General features: G+C 43.8%; 1 protein-coding gene across 4 annotated transcripts in view; it reads left to right on the plus strand.

The window, feature by feature from the left end:
- The window catches only part of CNKSR3 (CNKSR family member 3), a 112,743-nt gene that overhangs the window by 14,858 nt on the left and 76,099 nt on the right, over positions 1-21,786 (plus strand). For 2 of the 4 annotated variants that reach the window (XM_027601048.2, XM_027601047.2), the window contains exon 1: positions 7,478-8,402. The exons of the other annotated variants lie outside the window; for them this stretch is intronic. Coding sequence is in view for 1 of the 2 variants with exons in the window: in XM_027601047.2 (XP_027456848.1) it covers positions 8,351-8,402 (52 nt within the window). In the remaining variant the exon portion in view is untranslated. Of the gene's footprint in view, positions 1-7,477; positions 8,403-21,786 lie in introns of those variants that run through there. 4 annotated transcript variants of the gene reach the window in all.

Below are 21,786 nucleotides of genomic sequence, written 5' to 3' on the forward strand. Positions count from 1 at the left end.
AAAAACAAAACTGAATTTAGGTTTTCATCTTTATAAAATAGTAATGTAATTAGAGATCATTTTGTGGATATGTTTTCATCCGAGGGGGAAAAAAAGGAAAAAGCCACAGAACTAAATAAAATTTAAATTGTTAAAAAATAAATCTAGTGAAATTAAAACCTAAACAGTGTTTGCCCATAAGACCTCCTGAATAGGGGCAATCCAAGGTGAAGGGGACTGGAAATGAGAAAGCGGTTTGGGTCCTAAATGAAATTGGGGCACCTCACTTCACACCAGGTTAACATTTCTTTCCTGGGCAACCAGACTGTCAGGCAGGAGCCAGAGTTGGCATCCGATGCCAAGTAATAGTAATAAGTGCTTCTCTGTGCATTGAGGATTTTTACTTATTTTATTTTAATACTGGCAGAAGCGAAACCCTTGGTTTGACTACCAAAGTATGCTTTGCTCTGATGACATTATTGATAGCTTCTGGCAAACCGTGTAACTTCATTCTGACAAATTGCTCATGTTCATTCTATGGTAAAATCTATAAATAACATACAGAAGCCAGAGCCGCCTCCTTTTTCTCCCCTTATCAGTATTCTATTTCCTATTTTCTTTTTTTTTTAAAGATTTTATTTATTTGACAGAGAGAGACACAGCGAGAGAGGGAACACAAGCAGGGGGAGGGGCAGAGGGAGAAGCCAGGGAGCCCGATGTGGGGCTCGATCCCAGGACCCTGGGACCATGACCTGAGCAGAAGGCAGACGCTTAACGCCTGAGCCACCCAGGCGCCCCTCTATTTCCTATTTTCAAAGCCAGTGTCACCGAGTGATTTTACACAGCCATGGCGAGCCCTGCGGACTCACAGCAGACAGGAAGGAATCGGTCAGGTCTCTTATGCCAAACTGCCGTCCCCTCATCCACCCCCAACAGCTGATACCTCATTATTTAAAAAAGAGAAATTTGAAGCTAGAAGGATTCTTAAAGTCCCTGTAGACCCAAATCCTCCATATATAGGCCCAAAGAGGCTGGCTTGCTCAAGGTTACATGGCTGCTTACAGACTCATTAAGAGACTGAGATAATAAAGTTAGTTGGGACGTCAAAGAGTTTCCCTTCAAAAGGGTTAATTCTCTGAGAAAAGGACATTCTTCTTAGGTCAGTGCTGCAGCGGAGATGAAGTTACTGAATCACAAAACATGGGCACAGAGCGGGAAGGGTTGGCTCTTGGAAGAGGAGGAGATACGGAAGCCAAACCTTGCCTCTTGGGGTTGCCTGGGGCCCAACTAGTGAGGCCAGCATCAGAATTATTCTGAGACTCTGCTGCCCCTGGCCAGCAACTGTGTGGTATCCAGAGGGGACAGTCTATGGAGCAGGACAGAAGTGAGGCCTGCCAGTTACCTCTGTGGGGTTATGCAGGTGCTCCCTTGGTTTGGTTCCACCCAGCAGCAGGGGGTTTCCTGGGACTCGGATACCTGGAGTTTAACCACCAAAGTGCTTTCTGTGGGCCTCTAAATGGAGGTCCACCAGCTCTTGGAGTCTCTTCTACCCCCACCCACGGCTGTTTCCCAGCGAGAAAGCTCAGGAGAAGGAGGAAAAAGTAGAAAAGGAATGAATTTAACCCCATTCCTCTGTAACTAAAAGCAAAACTTCAGGGGAGCTCAGATGGAAAAAAGAGATTTGATTGGGGAATTTTTTTCAGAGTGCACTGCATACTCTAAAACAATTACTGTTGCTATCACTTGTGAGCTGGTTGTGGGTTTCAACAATCATTTTGCTGACTTTTTGGCAGCAAGTGTGAGTTTTCCTGTTCAATTAGACCTTGGGGAGTGTTCTTAAAAGCCTATGGAATCATTTGACTCTCTACAGGAAAACACTGATTGGTATTAATTTTCATCCTTTTCTTTTTGATGTTGAAGTAGACCGAAGCACTTCCTGCTTTTCTGCTGTGTTCTTTTTCTTTCCACCTTTCCCCCATCCCAAATGATTATAGTATTTCCAAATATGACGGGCTAGTTGTAGAAAATGAAGGAATAGGGTCCTGTTCCAGGCTCAAATGACTAAGGAACCAAATAGGAGGAATAAAGGTGCTGTTAGTGAAAATCTGGTTGTGTTGTTTAGCAGTGGCTGCAGAATTTACATACCTTTGGTAGGTCAAAACTTAAAGAAATGGCCCTCCTCCAAAAGCAATTGGAACTACATAATAAAAGCAAACATCTTGGAGACTGAACTCCAAGTTGCTTAATTGCAGTCTGGAGGATTTGCATATATATTTCAATTTGATTTGAAATGTCATTATAAATATTTTTGTTAGGCAAAACTCACATTAGAAAAATGGAAAATACAAAATAAACAATCATTTTTATGTTCTTGTTGACACCGTAAAGAATTTTGTAAAATTTTGGGTTAGTGTGTTTATGAAACTCAAACCTGTGTTTTCTTTCTAATGTTAAAAGCTTACTTGGCCCATTTTAATTATAGTTTTATTTTTAGGTTTAGAATGACTTAAAAAAATCAGTCTATTTTTTTTTTTTACCCCAAATTTTTGTCATTATCAACATGGAGTTTATATTTGAAATACAAATCATTGAGTGTGAAACTCTTGGTAGTATATGTACTTGCTTGGAGATTATGAGTCCTACAAAGTTAAAATGAAACTATAAGAACAACTGGTGCAAATGGCATTCTGTTCTTTTTGGACACTCTGCAACTTGATAGCTGGAATGAAAAGGAGCATCAATCTGTGGGGAAAATGCAGGGTTGATGGTTCCTTCTTTGTCTATAGCATACTGCTTTGTTAGATGCCTTAGCATTTGTGGGTCAGGAAGCTCAACTCTTCTGTGGGTATTGCTTCATATAACAACTCTTCAAAACTACAACTATAAATCCTGGAAAATAAGATTTAATGGTGTCACTGTTCCTCTTTTGTGTTAGAAAAGTCTAATCAGCATCTCCAAGTCTGATTTAAAATAGGTGAGGTTTTTGAACATTTATCTAATTGACATGGATCTCAGAGTTACAGATAGGGCTCAGGAAAGAAAGCCAAATATCGGCTTTCCTACTGTAGGATGACTTAATTAATGTAACTGAATGATCAAAAGAATTTGAATAAGTAGGGCAGCACTTGTGAGACTTAAGGAAAAAAAAAAAACACAGAAAAAAGTTTGAGGGCTTGACTACCTGAATTTTCTGATGGGGAACCTGGGTATTTAGGAAGATATATTACCATGGTGTGAAGAATTCAGACCAAATGGAATTGAATGAAAGACAAGATCAGCAGCCTGGATAATTTAGTTAACTGATGGTTTTGCAGTGAGGAAATGTCATAGATAAGAATGTGTCGCTCTAACTGCAGGATGTTTCACCGGCAGCATTTTGCAGAATTGTGTGGGATTGCTCAAGATAAAAGATAACTCAAGAGACAAACAAGAGACAATTATATGTGAAGAAAACATTAAATAGTTTGGAATGTTCTGAAAATAGGAAAGGCAATGTGATGGGAAGAAAAGGATAATTAAGAGGACCTCAGATTGTAAGATAAAGCTGAATTTTTGGAGTAGCTTGCATTATTTATTTTTTTCTTTTATTCTAAGAAAAACAAAAACTAAAAACCAAAAACCAGTGCTTTGGATTAGGGAAGGAGACCGGGTCTTTACAGATTAATAATCTGTTTAAAACCTTCCTTATTTTGCTACTCCCGTGTTTCAAATAAATTATAGTAATGGCCTCTTATCCAAAATGATCCATCCATAGTTTTCAGATTAAAAAATTAATAAAATATGGACTGGTTCAAAATGTTAATATCATATCGACCCTTAAAACTTTCTTGTCTGGGTCTACCAGGGTACTTTCCTCTGATAAAGACTGCTGATGAAACTCCCTCCTCAGAAAATCACATGATGCCTTTGACCTATAAATATTACTGGCATTAAGGGCACCTGGGTGGCTCAGTCGGTTAAGTGTCCTACTCTTGAGCTCAGAGTCATGAGTTCAAGCCCTGTTTGGGCTACACACTGGGGGTGTGGAGGCTACTTAAAAAATATATATATAATATATATATAACTATATATTATATAATTATATATAATATATAACTCTCTCTATATTATATATATATATAAATAACTGGCATTTGTTTCTGAATCTTCCTTGGGCCCAGTTTAATGCCCTACAAGTACTGAATGAATATTTCGTTGGTTGAATAAATGACCTCTATGTGCAAGGAGACCCAAAGTCAGAAAAATGGAGGAGCTGGAAGAGAAATCTAGGAGATGTGGGTTCTAGTATCAGTTCTACAAATTTAGTTCAATTTAGAAGAGGATTTATGCAGCTTCTTGCTATGTATCATGAATTGTGGTAAACATCAAGGTCCAAAGGAGTAATTCCGCCTCTGAAGAAGAGTGTAGCGGCAATTGGGTTCTGCGCATGCGCACATGCACAGTGTAATAAAGCTATAGGTTAACAGCTAGCAGAGAAGAAAACTTAGCAAATTTACAAATGGTCTTTTTGTATACACTTTATTTATTTTTTTAAGATTTTATTTATTTGACAGGGAGACACAGCGAGAGAGGGAACACAAGCAGGGGGAGTGGGAGAGGGAGAAGCAGGCTTCCCGCCTAGCGGGGAGCCCGATGCAGGGCTCGATCCCAGGACCCTGGGATCATGACCTGAGCCGAAGGCAGACGCTTAAGGACTGAGCCACCCAGGCGCCCCTGTATACACTTTAATTTCCAAAGCTATTCACCTAAGATTCTGCCTTTATTATGTGCCATTAGTGACTTTGGATGTCTTCAAGTTTGCATTTCAGACGGGGGAAGGGAGGCCTCCCTAAAACTTTCACATGCTAACAGCTGTAATTAAAGTAGAAGGCCTTATTTAAATAGTAATTAGCCTTCAGGACTTGAAGTGTAAACAGAACGCTAATTCATTTGGATAGTTAATTGGTCTTCTGGGTTAGAGATCTTAGCTTGGCCTTCCTCTTTAGCTGTGATGTATTTCTGTACTGAGTACAGACAGTGTGTTGACTCAGTGGGATGAAATTTTGCAAAATCTTGCTTGACTCTCAGAATTTTAGCTTTTAACTCCCCAGTAAAGGCTAATGCAAATGAATTTGAAAACATTGTGAAAAACGTCAAGTAAAATTCTGTGGCAGAATTATTAACACTTGACTTTTCTTCATAATCACAGGGACCATATGGCCCAATTTATTCAGGTTTTTCCAGGCAGTTGTTATTAGCTCCCCTTTAGCATTAGCTATTCAGGAATATCTTGGTTTGGAGATAAATTATGTGGTCATCCTAATCACAATTAAAGATGACAACATACAGTGATTGCTGTAACAAAAGGTGTGGATCAGATTCGTTATGTTTTCTAGTGAACCCAATGACAAATGTCAAAGTCCTTTCCCTATTTTCTGCCATAAAGATGGTTAACAAGTGATATTACTAAGTTTTTTTTTAAAGATTTTATTTATTTTTTGACAGAGAGCGAGAGAGGGAACACAGGCAGGGGGAGTGGGAGAGGGAGAAGCAGGCTTCCCGCTGAGCAGGGAGCCCGATGCGGGGCTCAATCCCAGGAACCCTGGAATCATCACCTGAGCCGAAGGCAGACGCTTAATGACTGAGCCACCCAGGTGCCCCACAAGTGATATTACTAAGTTTAAAAGGTCATCTTTTTTGAAGGTCATTTACTCTACCAGGAAGTTTGTCATTGCCTTTGTCAAGTTTGCTAGTCTGCCAATAACTCTTGCTCAAAAAAAAAAAATCATTGTATTTGATAACTGCGTATCTGTGTTATTGTGTTTCCTCAGTCCTAGAGGTAAGTTGCATGGAAGGTGGTCTGATGTTTCACTTTTTAAAGTGTTTTTTTCTTCTTACTCCAGCTCATCAGAGTGTACAACAGATGCTTAGGCCTGCTGCTAGCCATCTTTTCAACATAAACATCCCAACAGACTTGTATAAATAGTACCTATCACAGTAATTCAACAAATATTTAGTGAATGCAGTGGCTAGCACATAGGAGGAATTCACAGATATTAATTGAATGAATAAATACTAACCACACCTTTGACTTGGTGTGAGGTGCTACCAGCTAGGTGGTAGGAAGAGGGAGAGGAGAGAAAGCTCTGCATAATATCAGGTATGTTCTGCCTTTAAGTCTCCAAGGGGAAGGTGTGAATAAATAATCATAATTGAAGGTAAGACTTGTTAAGTGCCAAAAGAATCTCTATGAGTGGGTGGTAGAGCTCACTCCAGCTCGGGAGGGTGTTCAGGAGAGGCTTTGAAGGAGGAGAGGTAAATATTCAAATTTAGAATTGTCCCTCTGTTCAGGGTTCATTTTGGCCCCAGATTGAGTCCCATGAAATGTGGACGGGCCCTTCTGACAGTCTCTGCAATTGTGCCCTTGATTTTTGTTGTTTTGTTGATGTTTTTTGTTTTGGCTGGCTAGCAGCTTTTCCTTCAAGATTGATGACTAATCCAAATGAGCATCAGCTCACTTTGCAAATATGACTATTACAATACAGCCATAAATAATGCTAAAAGCTACCAATTTATTATGATTCACTTTACTACCAAGTTGAAGTATCATTGCAGTAGCATGACTAAAACAAGGGCGTTGAGCCTTGCAGGGTAACCATTACCACCACCAACTCCAGCCTGCCAAGCACCTCAGGCTCAGTAACAGGACGGCAGCCTTTCCTATGGCATGTCAGAAAGTGATTGCTTTCCATTAATGCAGGGGTGGAGTGGGAGCTGGTCTTCAACCCCTGGGTGCTAGCTTTGAGTGACAGCCCCCTCACCCCTGACTGCCACCCAAGACCTAAGTAGGAAAACAGAAGGGGATGGAATGGATACACAGGGGGCCAAAGTTTTTCATTTCAGATGAGAGTGGGAGAAAGCTGAGAATAAAGTAACTGGCTCCATTTCCCCTTGCCCCAGAGGTGAGGCCATTTCCTTCCCAACTCCTCTGGCTTTGCCTACCTGCCAACATTCTGGGTTGGGCACCTTCAGATGCTTTGGGCCTTTTGTTGCCAAGGTCCATCTTAAAGGCAAGATTCATGGGACTTTGTGGCCCAACCCATCCCAGAGTCCAGAGAACTTGGCCCATATCCAGAGTTAAAATGAGAGATAATTGCTCTTAGACACTGGCCTTGAAGATTCAACAGGGAAGGCTTAGTTTGAAAATGAGTAAAAAATGAAAATATATACATGGAGGGCAAGTTTTTCACTGCAGATTAGAATGGATGAAGCCGAGAATGAAGTGACTAGCACAGTCTCCTGGTAGACTCGCTGTCTTTGGAGAAAATAACATCGGGCTGGTGTTTAGGGCATTAAAAAAAAAAAAAAGTTACATTGTCACAATGTTACCTAAAATACGAAGCAAAATAATTTTGCCTTGAGATTTTTAAAACGAGGAAGGTTTAATCGCAGAGCAATACTGATGCAAATCATTGAAAATGAACAGAACATGCAGATCCTACTTTTTTTTTTTTTTAAGTGTATTGTTGCTCACACCGAGACAGACTGTTCTGCTACCAATAGGACCCAGGCCTCACCCAAGCCAAAGGGCTCTCCAGGATGCCCGCACGCTCTACAACCCGCTTCTTGAAAAGGAAGGTAGGGCCCGGGACACTCCGACTGTTTGTGCGAAGGTCCTAGAGAGGGAAGGTAACCGGAGTCGGCCTTTTCGGGCGGAACCACCCCCTCCCACGAGTTTCACTGGGTCCTCGGCCCCGCCCCTCTTTTATTCCGCGAGCAGCGACCCGAGCTGAAACTTTGTAACCCGAGCGCGCTCGGCCCGCGCTCCTCCCTGCCCAAGTCCAGCCCCGGAGGGAGGTGCAGGAGGTGGGACCTGCGGCCGGGAAGGCTCGGGGACGCCAGCGCGCGCGGAGCGGAGACCCAGGGAGAGCACGCCGCGAAGAGGAGGAGCTGAAGCGGGAGCGGAGCGCGCGGCGGGAGAGCCGGAGGAAGTGGTGCGGGCCATCGGCTCAGTCGAGCGGCGGGGAGCAGCTGGGCCCAAGAGCCCCGAGCTGAGCCGAGGCCAGGGGGCCTGGGTCACGGTCCCGCGTCCCCGCAGCTGCCGTCGCCCAGGAGCGGCAGCTGTGCCCGGGCTCCCCGCGGCGGCGGGAAGGGGGTAGGAGGAGCTGCAGCTGGACGGTGGCAGCTGGAGGAGGAGCCGCGCGGCTGTCCCGTGCGCCCGGGAGGGGGCCGCGCTGGGATGACCCGCTGACCGCGGCCATGCAGCCTTGACGGGACGCTCCGGCGCACGGGGACCAGCTGCGGGGCGCGCCCTCTCGGGAAGGGGCAGCGGGCCCTGGTAGCAAGACTTAAACCGTCGACTTTAGCCTCGCTGGGAGCAAAACCGTTTACCATGGAACCCGTGACCAAGTGGAGCCCCAAGCAAGTGGTGGACTGGACTAGAGGTGAGCGGGTCTGGGGGTGGGGGCGGCGTGTCCAGCCCAGGGATGGGGGCGGGCGGGGAGCTGGGGTAGGGGGGTTGCCCAGCCGCTCCTTCAGGCGAGACGCGTTGAGAGCGTTGCGCGGTGACAATGCAAACTTCTTCGGAGCGGCTTGTGCACACCTAATCCTTGTGCCTGCTTTTGGGGGTGCGGGTTGTGGCAAGCCGCGGGGAGCCCCATCATGAAGCCGTGGAGTGGAGATGGCCTCTCTATGGAGAGTGAGGGTTGGGGGTGCCGATCTCGGGACTTGTCGGGGAGGGCTCTGCGGGACCGGGAGCGCCTTCCCTGCCTGGGTGCGGTGCCCGGCTCCTAGGCTGCCCGTCCGGGAGCGGAGAGGCACAAGGCGCCTTTGTGTGGGTGGCTCCCCTCGGACCTCGTAAATGCCGCCTGCCCAGAGTAGTTCTCAAGCATGACGGGGCGGTTGGACAGGTAAAGGGAGACTCCGGCGGCTCGCCGAGCCTCTGTTTTTGTTGGAGGAGGCGAGAGGGCAGCACAAGAGAACATTGAGGCGTTCGCGCCGGCGAGAAGCCTTGAGCCAGACTCCCCGGACTCGGTGACTTGCTCGGGAAGGTGCCAGTACCCCCTGTGGCGCTGCATTTTTAGGCCACGTTTAGACCCTGGGGAGAAGAGATCTGTTTAGAATAACTGTCCTGAGTTGTACAGTATTTGGGGTGAGGGAAAAAAAGTGTGGAGGGGATGGAGCAGGGATAGAAGGTCGTACTCCCGAGTGGTCTGGCTTGCTTTTTATGACTCCCAGGACTTCCAGGGAAGAGTGCTACAGCTTCCTCAGCCTCTTTGTACTCTTCCAAAGAAAAAGCCCAGAAAACCAACCGCTGTTTTCATGGATTCCTCATCCCCCTCTCAGCTTATCATCTCTTTGTTTCAAGTTACTATTTTTTTTTTCTTTTTTCTATCTGCTCTTGCAGGTGAGGAATGGTGTCCTTTCCCAATAATAATAACTAGAATTGTATAGCGCTTTACAGTTTGCTAAGAACTCTCTCTCTCTTGTTGCCTCTGGTCATCACAGTAAGCCTGTGAGGTAGGTAATACTGGTAAGATCAGGTCATCTTTCCAACTGTCTCACCCATGGCTGGGGCGTAACGGAAACTGGTCATCTCTACATCTCATTTCTCATGCCTGCATAGTACACACAGACCACGTGGAATGGGATGTTTCAGATATATGGGACATTATGGGATGTGTCAGTGGGGAATGCCTGATCATTTCCACCGGGAGCAGGAGAGGGATACACTGCTGAGAAGAACTTTGTCCAGGGACCTAAATTTCCTCGGTTCTTATTTAAAATGAGGATGAAAACAACACAAATGTGTGCGTTGGTGACTAGGTTTGCCCAGGTAAAGAGTCAATAGCATTGCCAGTGCTTGGCGCAAAACATTAACTTAAAAGCTGAAAGTTCCCAGGCCCTATTTTGCAATGGGGTGTGTTTCCCTGTTCAAGATACCACCAGATTCCCCATCGAGTGACTTGGCGAAGACTGAGTTGGTTGATTATTTTACCCGTGTGTCTGTCATAGAAGCAACTCAAGAAACGGATGATTTTCAGCCATTTTTGACCTCCAGAGCTGTTCTGTCCAGTGGGGTAGCTACTAGCATGTGGCTCTTTAGCCCTTGAGGTGGGCTGGTCAGAATTGTAATGTGTTGTAAGATATACACATGTGAAGACTTAGTGCAAAAAAGAAACCTGAATGTATATTATCTCAATTTTTCATATTTACTACATGTTGAGGTGACTTTTTTGGGTATATTGGCTTACATGCAGTTTAAGATTAAAATTAACTTCACCTGTTTATTTTTATATTCTTAATTGTGGCTCCTAAAAAGTGGAAAATTACACACATGAGTCACATTTGTGGCATGCAGTATATTTCTGCTGGAGTCAAAAAAGGGTTACAGTTTATCACTCTTTGGTTTTCCTGAGCCCCTGCCAGCCTACTTGATGATGTACAACTAGAAAAATGGTAACAGGCACACAGGAAGATTATGGAGTGAGATCTTCCCACCCTCAAGATGCGTGTCCTTTTTTTTTTTTTTTTTGGTCCCTTTTGGGATTGGGAGAAGAGAAGTGTAAATTCACATCCTGTTATGTTTGTTTAGCATCTAAAAGGAAGAGCAGATTCAGAGGTTTGACATGAGATTGCTTTCATCTAGGAAAAGTTTCCTACTGACGTAAAAGAGCAATTACAAGTGGGTTCAATATCTTGGTATCAGGAGCACTGGACACTGATTAGGTTACATACCTGTGGTTAGCATGTGGCAACTTGATACAGAATACTTGTGCCCTTTTGGACCCTTAAGTACAGCCTCATAGAATGATCTGGATACTTTCTGTGTTAGAACCTAGAAGAGATAACAGGAGTAAGTGTGGCAGACTCTGAGACGGGAGGTTACATTCTCCCAAATTGCATGACACATTACTTGAATATTTCTCATAGTAATGATGTGAAAATACTGACTTTTCAATCAACTGTTGATTTATGCAAACTTGTTTGCTTATACAGCTATTTTTAGTTATCTTTGCTAAGCTCTCTACGCAACCCCCACTTTATAAATACATCCTCCTGATAAGAAGTTCTTCATGTAGACTTTGCTACGCTCTGTGTTGCATGAATATGGTATGGTGATTGTGAGCACCATAGAAAGCCTTGGGTTTAAAACTGTCTAAACCTGACCACGGCTTACAGCTTGCCCTTTCTCTCGATCTGATGTTAGGAGGCAGGTGCATGCATTAGGAAAAAGAGTCTGTGTCTACAAAATGAATGAATTCATGTGGATTTTATTATTATTTTATTATTATAATTTTTGTGTGTATGAGTCTTTAGCTGTACTGTCACCAATTTCTTCATAATATTAGGAGATCCTCAGTAAATCTTAGCCGTGTGTCAGGCTCAGGTCTCCTGAGCGAGGAGACCTGAGTATTCACTCAGGTTCACTCTCATTTAACGCGCGTAACCACGTTTTGAGGTAGGAACTGATATTTCCATTCTGTAGTTGCGTTCTGAGCACAGAAGGGTGCAGTACCCTAATCAGTGTCACACAGAGGGGGAGGGGCAGCAGCATTTGAGCCCAGGTGCCTCAGCTTTACTCCATCTTCTCAGGAGGTTCTCACTCTTAGAGCAGACCTTCAGGATTCCCATGACGTGTGTTATTAATATCCTGTAGGTGGAGGAGAGTTGTCTGGTGTATGTGTGTCTTATCCTACCGATTTGGGAGGATTATTTGTAAGTCAGATTAATTCATAGTTCGTGACACCCTGCCTTTAAGTAATTCTAAAAGCTTTTGCAAAGCAAATGATCTTCAGATGAGAATAGGGTCAGGGGCCCATAAGTGAAAATCCAATTTATAGGAGTTTAACCAAATGGGACTGTTGATTTTCTCTCGTAAAAGAAGTCTGGAGATGGGGAATTCGGAAGTGGCTGGGGGCTCCGTGGTGCCGTCAGGGGCCCAGGCTCCTTCTGCCATCCTGTTGAGCCATTCTTAGCATGCGTTGCAGCAAATGGTGTTCATCTTCGTACTTACTGCCACAGTGCAAGATGGCTCTTCCACCTCCAGTATCCCGTCTTTAGGAGGAAGGAGACTGGTGGTAGCCAAGTCTTCTCCTAGAAGCTCCATCAGGTGACTTGGCTTACGTCTCAGTTGCCAGAACTATCACATAGCCTCATGCTGAAAGGGAGGTTAGTCACTGGAAGGGTTTTTGTGTTTTTGTGTTTTTTTTTTTTTTTAATTTGGGTCCATTGTGGCCCTGAAAAAAATTGGAGTTTGTTCAGTGAGGAAGGGGGGGTGGAGAATAGATATTGGTAAGCAGCCAAGTAGTGTCTGACACACGGTAATTTATATGTACTGATCTTTATAGGTTAGTTCTCAAAGTAGGATACATGTCGTAATTTCCCACTTAAATCAAGCCCGTAGGCCCGCCCTGTTTTAGAAATGGCGTTCTGTTTTCATTCCTGTTCCGCTTTCTCAGGTCAAAAACCGTAAGTTGTGTGATGTCTTTGTCTCTAAGTTTGATTTAAATATTAGATGTTGCCTTGTAAAATGCAGTCACCCACGTTGTGTTTCTGTTTTCAGACCCCTGGGGGGTGTCTTTGACAAGGAGGAAGGACCACTGATTTGTCCCAGAAGTGCCATTGGTCATTGATTGGCCTGGCGTGGACAGTCTCTCAATAAGTGTGTTGTCAAGTGAGCACATCTCTAATGCCCAGCGTTAATGCCAGAACAGAAGCCTTTCTGGCCAGCTTCTTGCTCCTAGCATGGGTACCATTTCGCGATCATGAACCAAGAGTGAAGGGGTTTCTTGCTTCAGGTGTGAGCCTGTGGGATTCGGGGCATTTGCTCATTCTCTGTAATCTGGCCACAGGCGCTGTTCTTCCCTGTGATGTCTGTTAGTATGTGGGACATCAGCAGTCTTAAAGTGCCTCGTTGTTTGGTCCTGAGGGGCTGGAATTTCAGTGTTACCTGTAGAGATCTGGTGCACTGTAGGTCGACTCCAGGCTTAGACCCGTAGGTCCCTCTTGCTGCCGTCCACACGGAGGCCAGCTCTTCCTGCAGTCCTGATTCCAGTTAGTTTTTCTGTTCCCTGTAGCCTCTTTGGCCAGTGAAAAAGGAGGTCCTTTTCTTTTGACAGTTGTACATCTCCCTCGTGGGTCAGAAACTCGTTTTATTCCACTCTCTTCATGGTTCTCCTCTATTTCCTGGGCTCTCGCCATAGAGTTATCATAATCCTAATAATAGAAAAACAGTTATTGAAGCATTTATTGTGTGTCAGCCACTGTGCTAAGTGCTTTATTTTGACTCATATAATTCTCAGAAAACCCATTCAGCTGTACAAACCATTATTAACCCATATTAAAGATGGAGACACTGAAGCGGAGAGAGAGGGAGAGAGAGAGAGAGAGAACTTGCTCAGGGTTCCGTATTTATAAGTGGTGGTGCTCGTAAACACCCTCCCCTCCCCCATGACTTCATCAATTCTGTGGTCTGTGCCAGGATAGTGGAGCTCCGTGGTGAGGGTGGGCTCTGCAGTCAAACTCGGGAGCTGTATCCCCGTTCTACCCCGGATTGTGTGGTCTTACGAAAGTTCTCAATAAATTACCGCTCCTTGTTTTTATTGCTTCCTCTCTTTTATTCTGTAGCTCCAGGTCACACATTTTCCTCTCTGAGCCCTCAGGTCTGTCATAAGGCTGACTCCTCCATTCATCGTCACCAGTCAGTACCCAGGAGACTTCCCTGCCATTTGACAACCACTCAGAGGACCCAGGGCAGGGTTTGCAGCTGATCAGGAAGATTCTTGGTTAGCTGAGTGATAGACATCTTTTGCCAGTATCATGAACCTTCTTTGGGTAAATAAATCCAAACCATATTATCTCAACCTTTTTTTTTTTTTTTTAATAGTAACTGGACTTCCAGTGGACCCAGCATTAGGGCTGGCTCATGCAGTCACACGTCGGCTGCTATCTGGCACCCAGTCCATGACCAGCAGTCCACATTACCTGGGAGCTTGTTGGAGATGCAGAAGCCACTGAATCAGAATCCGCATTTTCACAAGATCCCCTGGTGATTTGTGTGCTCATTACAGTCTGAGAAGCACTGCTGTGGCGCATAACTGCAAACCCATTTTTATACTCTGTTGGTATGTTCTGTGGTCTGATCTGACATGGGCTCAATCTGTTTTATTTAAGCCCTTAAATGATGACACTTAATTTGAGGATGCTTGACTAGGCCACTAATTAAAGCAAAAAGGCAATCTTAGTGTGTGTACTTATATTTATAAGCACCACCTAGCAACAGCATCAGGTAATTCTCTGCACGCTAACGAGACATTTCCCTTGAGATTTCTTACCTATGTTTTGGGACTTGAAGAGTTCTCCTAACAGTCTTTTTTTTTTTTTTGGTGTGTTGTGTTGTTTTGTTTTTTAAAACAGGTAGTAAGAAGGGAGTTGTGGGGTGGTCCGTAGGCACGGTGGTTGAAGTGTGTTGTCGGGATCATCAGGTGGACATGGGAGGATGAGGTGGGCATTTGTGACTGACTGCACAGAGTTTACCATGATGAGCAGATTTTGCAGAAAGACTTCACTGTTGGTGGAAAATGACACAGAATGTTATTTTGGGAATAAACAGAGTAGTTCTCAAAATTGAAAAGTGTGTGCTGTGCCAAGGCCAGGTGTCTTGGTTCTGTCTCCCTAGAGACTGGGAATGACCTCCTCATGCTCGAGCCTCCCCTGGAAGCCTCCCTTTCTGTGTTCACACCATTGCATGGAGCTGTGGGGGCCTCTCTTCTCTGTCTCACACTCTGTGTCGCCACCTCCAGTTCTGACCCTTCCTAGCCTGTTGGGTTCTAGCTCTGGGACATTCTTGTTCTCACTTTGATTTCCCATTTTGCTCTCCTTTCGTGGTATTCCTAGAGTTTTCACCCCAGGCTTAGCCATTATGTAAGCTTCTAATAAATAAAGGAAGTTTTATTCACATGAACTCTGCAGAGTTCTTCCATGTTTGTTCCTTTCTGAGTCTTCACAAGCCCCAGAGATGTGCAGGGAAGGCATCTCTCTGTGGCCGATGAGGACATATTGGCTTATGGATGTTACATGAGTTGGCCAAGGTCAAAGGCCAGGAATTGGGACCGGACTCCCCAGGCTTCTGTTCTCTTGTTCCGTTCACTCCAGACCAGGTTCCTCCTCTGGCCAAGGTGGGTGTTTTCTGTTTTTCCTAATTGGCAAATGTGGGAAGGGGCAGCTGCAAAGAACTTCTGACTTTTGTGTTTCCTGATTATCCCCTTAGGACTTATACTCATGGGACATAGGCCTTTTCTTTCTTGTTTCTTTCTTTTTCAATTATACAGCCTAAGCAGGACCCTGTGTATTTTAACCTGGCCCTTTAGCCTTTGAGACACTTAACCTCTAGTTATTTATTTTATTGTAGTTGTTGATTGGTTGTATTGTTCAGAATGCAGCTCAGTGGTGGAATGCATCATTTCTTTTTCTGACACTCCTAATCTAATTTTTATTTTGAGTGTCATGTTGTAGTTTTTTGTCTATAATGCAATTAGTATTTCTCTTTGGTAGAATCATACACAGAGACATACACACACACACATATAAACACATTTCCTGCTTGCCTTTGATTATTCACCGTGGCTTCATTTTAAATGCTTTAAAAAAAAGATTTTATTTATTTATTTGTCAGAGAAAGAGGGAGAGAGAGCGAGCACAAGCGGGGAGTGGCAGGGGCAGAGGCAGAAGCAGGCTCCCCACTGCTCAAGGAGCTGGATGCAGGACTCAATCCCAGGACCCAGGGATCACAATCCGAACTGAAGGCAGATGCTTAACCAACTGAGCCACCCAGGCGTCCCTTATTTTATTTTATTTTTTTATTATTTTTTTAAAGATTTTATTTATTTGACAGAGAGAGACAGCAAGAGACGGAACACAAGCTGGGGGAGTGGGAGAGGGAGAAGCACGCTCCGCCGTGCAGGCAGCCCGATGCGGGGCTCGATCCCAGGACCCTGGGACCATGACCTGAGCCCAAGGCAGACGCTAAACGACTGAGCCACCCAGGCGCCCCGCATCCCTCATTTTAAATGCTTTGAGAGACAAGGTCAAGCAGCTGCAGTGAACGACATACAGGCTTTGGAATAAAATAAAACTGGATTCACGTTCTGTGTTTAACACTTAACTGGTTTGAAAGGTTGAGTAAATAGCTTCTGGTCTTCAAACCTTCCTTAGTTTTTTCATCTGTAAAATAGGACTGAAAATAACCAATACACAGGTTTTAGTTACAGTTAAAAGAGGCAGTATAAGGAATGTACAGGGAATGTACAGCATATAAATTGCTGTATTATTAGCTTATTAATGATTATTAATGCTTATTAATGATTAATTCATAATAGCTCCAAGTTAATATGTAGTACAGTTGGATTTTATTTTTGTTTGAATATTTAACACTGTTGTGATTGATAGTCACCTTTCACATGTTTACTAATAACATAACAATTCCATCCTCCCTTTTTATTGGTATATCGGTATGTTAAATCAACTCCATTTTCTGTTTTTACCTCGTGTTTCCTGGGACACTTTTCCTTCATTTCCTTTGAGGACCTTAGAGGAACGTGGTATTATAGAACAGTTGTGGAGTAGCTTTCTTGGAAAGAGCTTAGGAGCAGGAGTTTAGGAGGAAGACTCATGTTGATGACAATTCCACCCCGCAGTAAAAAGAGTTTCTTAATTACTTAGGACCTACTAAGTTCCACATACTGTTCTAGGTGCTAAAAATCCAGCTCTGTTCCAGGTACAGGCATCCAGCTGGGGTCCCTGCTTTAATATGGGGTTGACAAACAACAATAACAACGACCACAGCAAAATAGACCAACAGCCAGTGCTAAGGACCTGAGGTGTAAGTGAATTTGGAGTGTTTGAGAAAATTGGCAGTGTGGTGGAGTCCTGAAGAGCAGGGATGGTGGTGGTGGTGGGGAAGGGGGGGGGGGTGGGTAGAGATGGCGTGAGAGAGATGCACAGAGGCCGGATCCTTAGGGTCTTACAAATCAGGTCAGGTGTTGGCAGTTTCTTCTAGTTGTTGTGGAAAGCGGGGGAGTGACAAATTTGATTTGGATTCTGGGGCAGAAGTGAATTTAGGGAGTCCAGCAGGCATGCATTATGCTCTTCTGGAGATGATGGGATTTTGGACTAAGGTTTTGGTGGCTCCAGCATTTGAGAAGCCAAGTTCTAGATAGAGTCGGTTCATTGATAGATCATTTTGAAATTTTATATTTGAAATTGTGATGTATGTATATTCCTGTTTTTTTGTTTTTTCCTTACTAGAGTTAGGAGGGCTCCCACCCTCCCCTCATTCTGATTACTCTCTTGTCATTTAAATAGAGAGCGGGATCTGTCTTTTTGCCTTCACATGCTTTGTTCCCAGTATTGTTCTTTCCTGGCACATTTTGCTGGGAGCTACAGTTTCTGAAGCTGTTTATTCATCTATGAATAGGGGTTTTGTGAAAGTGGACATAGCCTAGTTTGTTTTCTTTGACATCAGATGGCTGATTGAACAGTTTTTAACCTGGGATCAGAAGGGCAAATGCAGTTGTGTTTATTAGAGCAAAACAGTTCCTTAGAATGCAGATCAGTAGGTTGTAAAAGCTAGAAAGCTTTCTGTAGGAACCCTTAAAGAGTGTTTGAGTCAAAGGAACCCATGGATAGATCTGATTTAAAATATTTTTGCTCCATTGAAAGACTATCCTACTTGTGTTTTAGAAAAGAGAGCCACCATGCTTTTGGTTGAATAGATGTGTATTGAGGAATTTTCAACAGGTTTAGAGTTGAACACATTTTTAAGCACTTAATGCATTACTTATCAACAGGGTAGAGTGGGAGAGAAACGAAGGTGGGTGGGCTTATAGGAGAATAACCTGAAGCTTACTACACACACCTATTCTCCCTTCCCCCCAAGAAGAAAATCTGTCAGCCCTTTTAGAGGACAAACCCCCATGTGTTATCTATCAGAAAAGGCAGTGATTATGATAATCTGAATCATGCTTTCCTGAGGAAAACCTTTTAGTGAAAGGAAACATTCTATTTCCTATTTTCAGAGATTTGCAGCAGAGGGGAAATTCAGTGCTTTTGGATTTAGTAGTAGTAGTGTGTGTGTGTGTGTGTGTGTGTGTGTGTGTGTGTGTTTCTAACTTGAACCTGTGTTAACTGAATAGTCTTTCATGTTCCCAGAGTAATTTTAAATTACAGTGTTTTAAAGGGAGTCAAGTCAAACTACCTGGAATATGATCTTTGAGATAGGAAAGCTGGCTTCCTATGTAGAGTAGACCAGACTTCATATAATACCTGTTGAAGTTGTGAGCACATTCTTAACATGGATTCCAGCTGGAGTCCCACACGAACCACATACAGGTAACATGGCTGTGAGAAGTGACTCTACACTAAAACCAAAACTGTTAGTAATAATATGGAAAAATACCACAAATACTCCCTGTTAGAATATGTCTAGAGACCTGTAGTATGAAGTGGTTTGGTTATAAGTACCCCTGAGCCAAGTTGGAGAATCTTACAGAATGCTGATTCGTGAAGAAAAACCCATTTTGGATGTGGGGAGATTCTTCATTCTTACCTGGTATCATCTAATCTGCACACACAATGAGCACCTATAAATATATGAATATTGGGCCTGACTCCTGGCATTTTTAAGCTGGTATTTTCTTGAGACCCTTTCCCAGTCTCATACATGTGGCACCCCCCCGCCCTGAAACATCTCATCATTGTTGTTCTTGAACTTAATTTTTCAGCATCAGCATCAGCTGGGAGCTTAAACATGTAAATTCCAGGGCCCCATCCCAGACCCACAGAATCAGAAGTTCTGGGGGTGCGACCCAGGAAACTGCATTGGATCAAGTCTTTCAGGAGATCCTGCTGCTGGCTAAAATTTGAGGACCTTTGGTTTATACCGCTCATGTAGAACATTCAAAAATCAATGATTTAAGGCAGACTATCCCCCGTAGTTCCTATCTACAGTTGGTTTTTAACTAATACATAATGATCACTTAGAAAGGAGAGCTTTTTCCAGTAGGAACGGTTGTTACGGATTTCAGTGGATGAGTTAATGTACCTCTGTCTGTGAGTGTCCTTTCCACAGAGCGGGCAGGGGAGGGTCAAAGCTGTTACCCTGTGGGCTCCTAACCCGTTGCTCTACCCCAGACCCAGGGGATTCTTTTGCTGTGAGTGCTCAGCCCCAGGAAAACACAGAAGAAGAGGAATGTTTCATGGTCCGAGGGGACCTGTTTAGGTTTCGAGTGGAATTTCCAGACTTTGCTCTAATAGAGGAGCAGAATATAACACCCCTTCCTCCATTCCATTTTGAGAGAGGGTGGATCCTTGTTGTCTCTCACTTAGCACTCAGGTTTTGCCTTTGAACTGGGCAGGCAGATGCGAAGAGAAGTGAGGGAAGGAAAAAGCAGAGAAGAGAATTCCTCAGAGCAGCTCAAGGTGAAAAGCTCTTTTGTCTGAGTACATGGACACTGAGTCAGTGCGGGTGGAGTTTGGGGAGCCCCTCGCACCCCGGCAGTTGTCCAAGGCCAAGAGAGTCCCAAATAGAAAAGGTACTGCAGAAATGAACACGAAGACCAGGACTGGTACTGGGGCTTGCAGTGAGAGTTGCAAACTCAGAGGCCTAAGGGGGCCAGGCAGGCAGTGTCAGAAGTGGAAATGTAGGCGTATGTGAGTCAGTAGGAAGTGGCCAAGAGTGTGGCAAACCCAAAGACACATTCGTTGGCTTAGTTTCTGATGACTAGATCTGCAGTTTCCAGATCTTCTGATTTTTGTTGTTTTGTTGTTTTCACAATGAAGCTGGAAATCTGGCATTGCACGTGACATTTCCCAGTTTTTAGAAAACTGTTTACGGTTTTTGTGTGCCATCGGACACACAAAATACATCTGGGGGTCAGTTTGTAATTCCCTCTGTGGGCAGTCATGGTCAGGTGTTAATTGCCCAAGTGAGAAACTTACCTATAAGTTGTGAATACAATGAGCTCTGCAGTAATTCATCAGTTAAGTAGCAAATCCGTGTGTTACCTATAATTTCATTTTGCAATTTAACAAGTTCCATTATTCCTGACATTGCAATATGTAACTCCATGCAGGTATTGTTAGGTCAAAAATACCAATGCTTTAATGGACGTAGCAGACCATTAGGTAGTTACTCTTCAGTGAGAAAACAGGAACTTGGCTCCTCTTGATTGAGCTTACTTTGCCATTGGCTGTGTGGGATTGGCCCCTGACAGGCACTGTTCCTGTACAGAAAGATTTCATTCATACATAAGTTCATTCCTTTGTACAGAAAGATTTTAAAGTAGGGTATATGTTGCAAATTTTTGTGCTAGTTTGTGGGGTCCTGTTTGATTTAGTAAGTTAACAGTTGACTTAAGATCTATCTTCTTATTCTTTTTCTTTTTTTTTTTTAAGAATTTATTTATTTATTCGACAGCTAGATAGAGAGCACAAGTAGGCAGAGTGGCAGGCAGAGGGAGAGGGAGAAGCAGGCTCTCCCCTGAGCAGGGAGCCGGACATGGGGCTCAATCCCAGGACCCCAGGATCATGACCTGAGCCGAAGGCAGCCGCTTAACCGACTGAGCCACCCAGGCACCCCCTATCTCCTTTTTCATGCTAGGGACAAAAAGATGAGTCAGTTATAAATGAAGCCTGTTGTCAAGAAGCTCATGGCTTAGTAAGGAGGTAGCAGTTAGCAGGTGACACTGAGTTTCTGTATGTGCTAGGCCCTTGCTAGGACTTTTGTGAATTAATCTTGTTTAGTCTTCAAAATGCCCATTTGACAGTGGCACTTTCATTGTCTTCATTCTAGAGTTAAAGAAACCAGGCCCTGAGCTCTCTCAGGTTGTGTAATAAGTAAATGGGGTTCGAATCAAGACATTTGATTCTAGAACCTGACCTGTCACCCAGCTTCTCTTTGGTAGGTACCGATATAAGTTGGATGGTAATAAGTTTTGAGGGCAAGGGAAAAACATTTATGTTATTAACGGTATGATTTGAATTGACCTGTGTAAATTTAACCTGTAATTTCACAACCCAATTAAAAAAAATTCTGGAGAGAACGATATCTGTTTCTTTTATTACGATTATTATTTTTAGAGACAGAGTGTGTGTGTGCAGGTGTGCAGGGCAGTGGGGGGAGGGGCAGAGGGTGAGGGAGAGAGAATCTTAAGCAGGCTCCACGCCCAGTGTGGATCCTGACGTGGGGCTCGATCTTGCAACCCTGAGATCATGCCCCGAGCTGAAATCAAGGGTCGGTCGCTTAACTGACTGAGACACCCAGGCCCCCCCTGTTCTGTTTCTTTTTAAAAATACTTGATTTGGCTGTTGTAAATGGGGAAAGATGGATTTTCAAATATATTTAATAGGGATGAAATAACCTTTGGGTAGTCAATGATTTTAGGTTCTGGTTTTCTCATAAGCTACAATTCTGAGATTGTGTGAATATACATTAAAAAAAAGAGACTGAAAGGAAGTACATTACAGTGCCAGTATGGGTTATCTCTGGATGATAGAATTCAAGGTGGCTTTTATTCTCTTTTACCGATGAAGAGAAATGATTTTTCTCTTGTATTCAGAGCCATGGCTACTCTCTACTTGGCCTCTTGTCTTCAGGATGTTTGGGAATCAGAAAAGGTGCAAAGAGCAACATGCGGAAGAAGGTTAGATGGGTTTTCTTGCCTTTTCAGGATCTTGACGCCGCGAGTTTTGGCTGCCTTAGCAGTTCTCTGTTAGCATCAAACAGCTAGCCAGTCTTTTTTAGTTTAGTTTTTTTTTTTTTTTTTTTGT

The sequence above is a fragment of the Zalophus californianus genome, chromosome 7, assembly GCF_009762305.2.
Source record: "Zalophus californianus isolate mZalCal1 chromosome 7, mZalCal1.pri.v2, whole genome shotgun sequence".
Lineage (NCBI taxonomy): Eukaryota > Metazoa > Chordata > Mammalia > Carnivora > Otariidae > Zalophus > Zalophus californianus.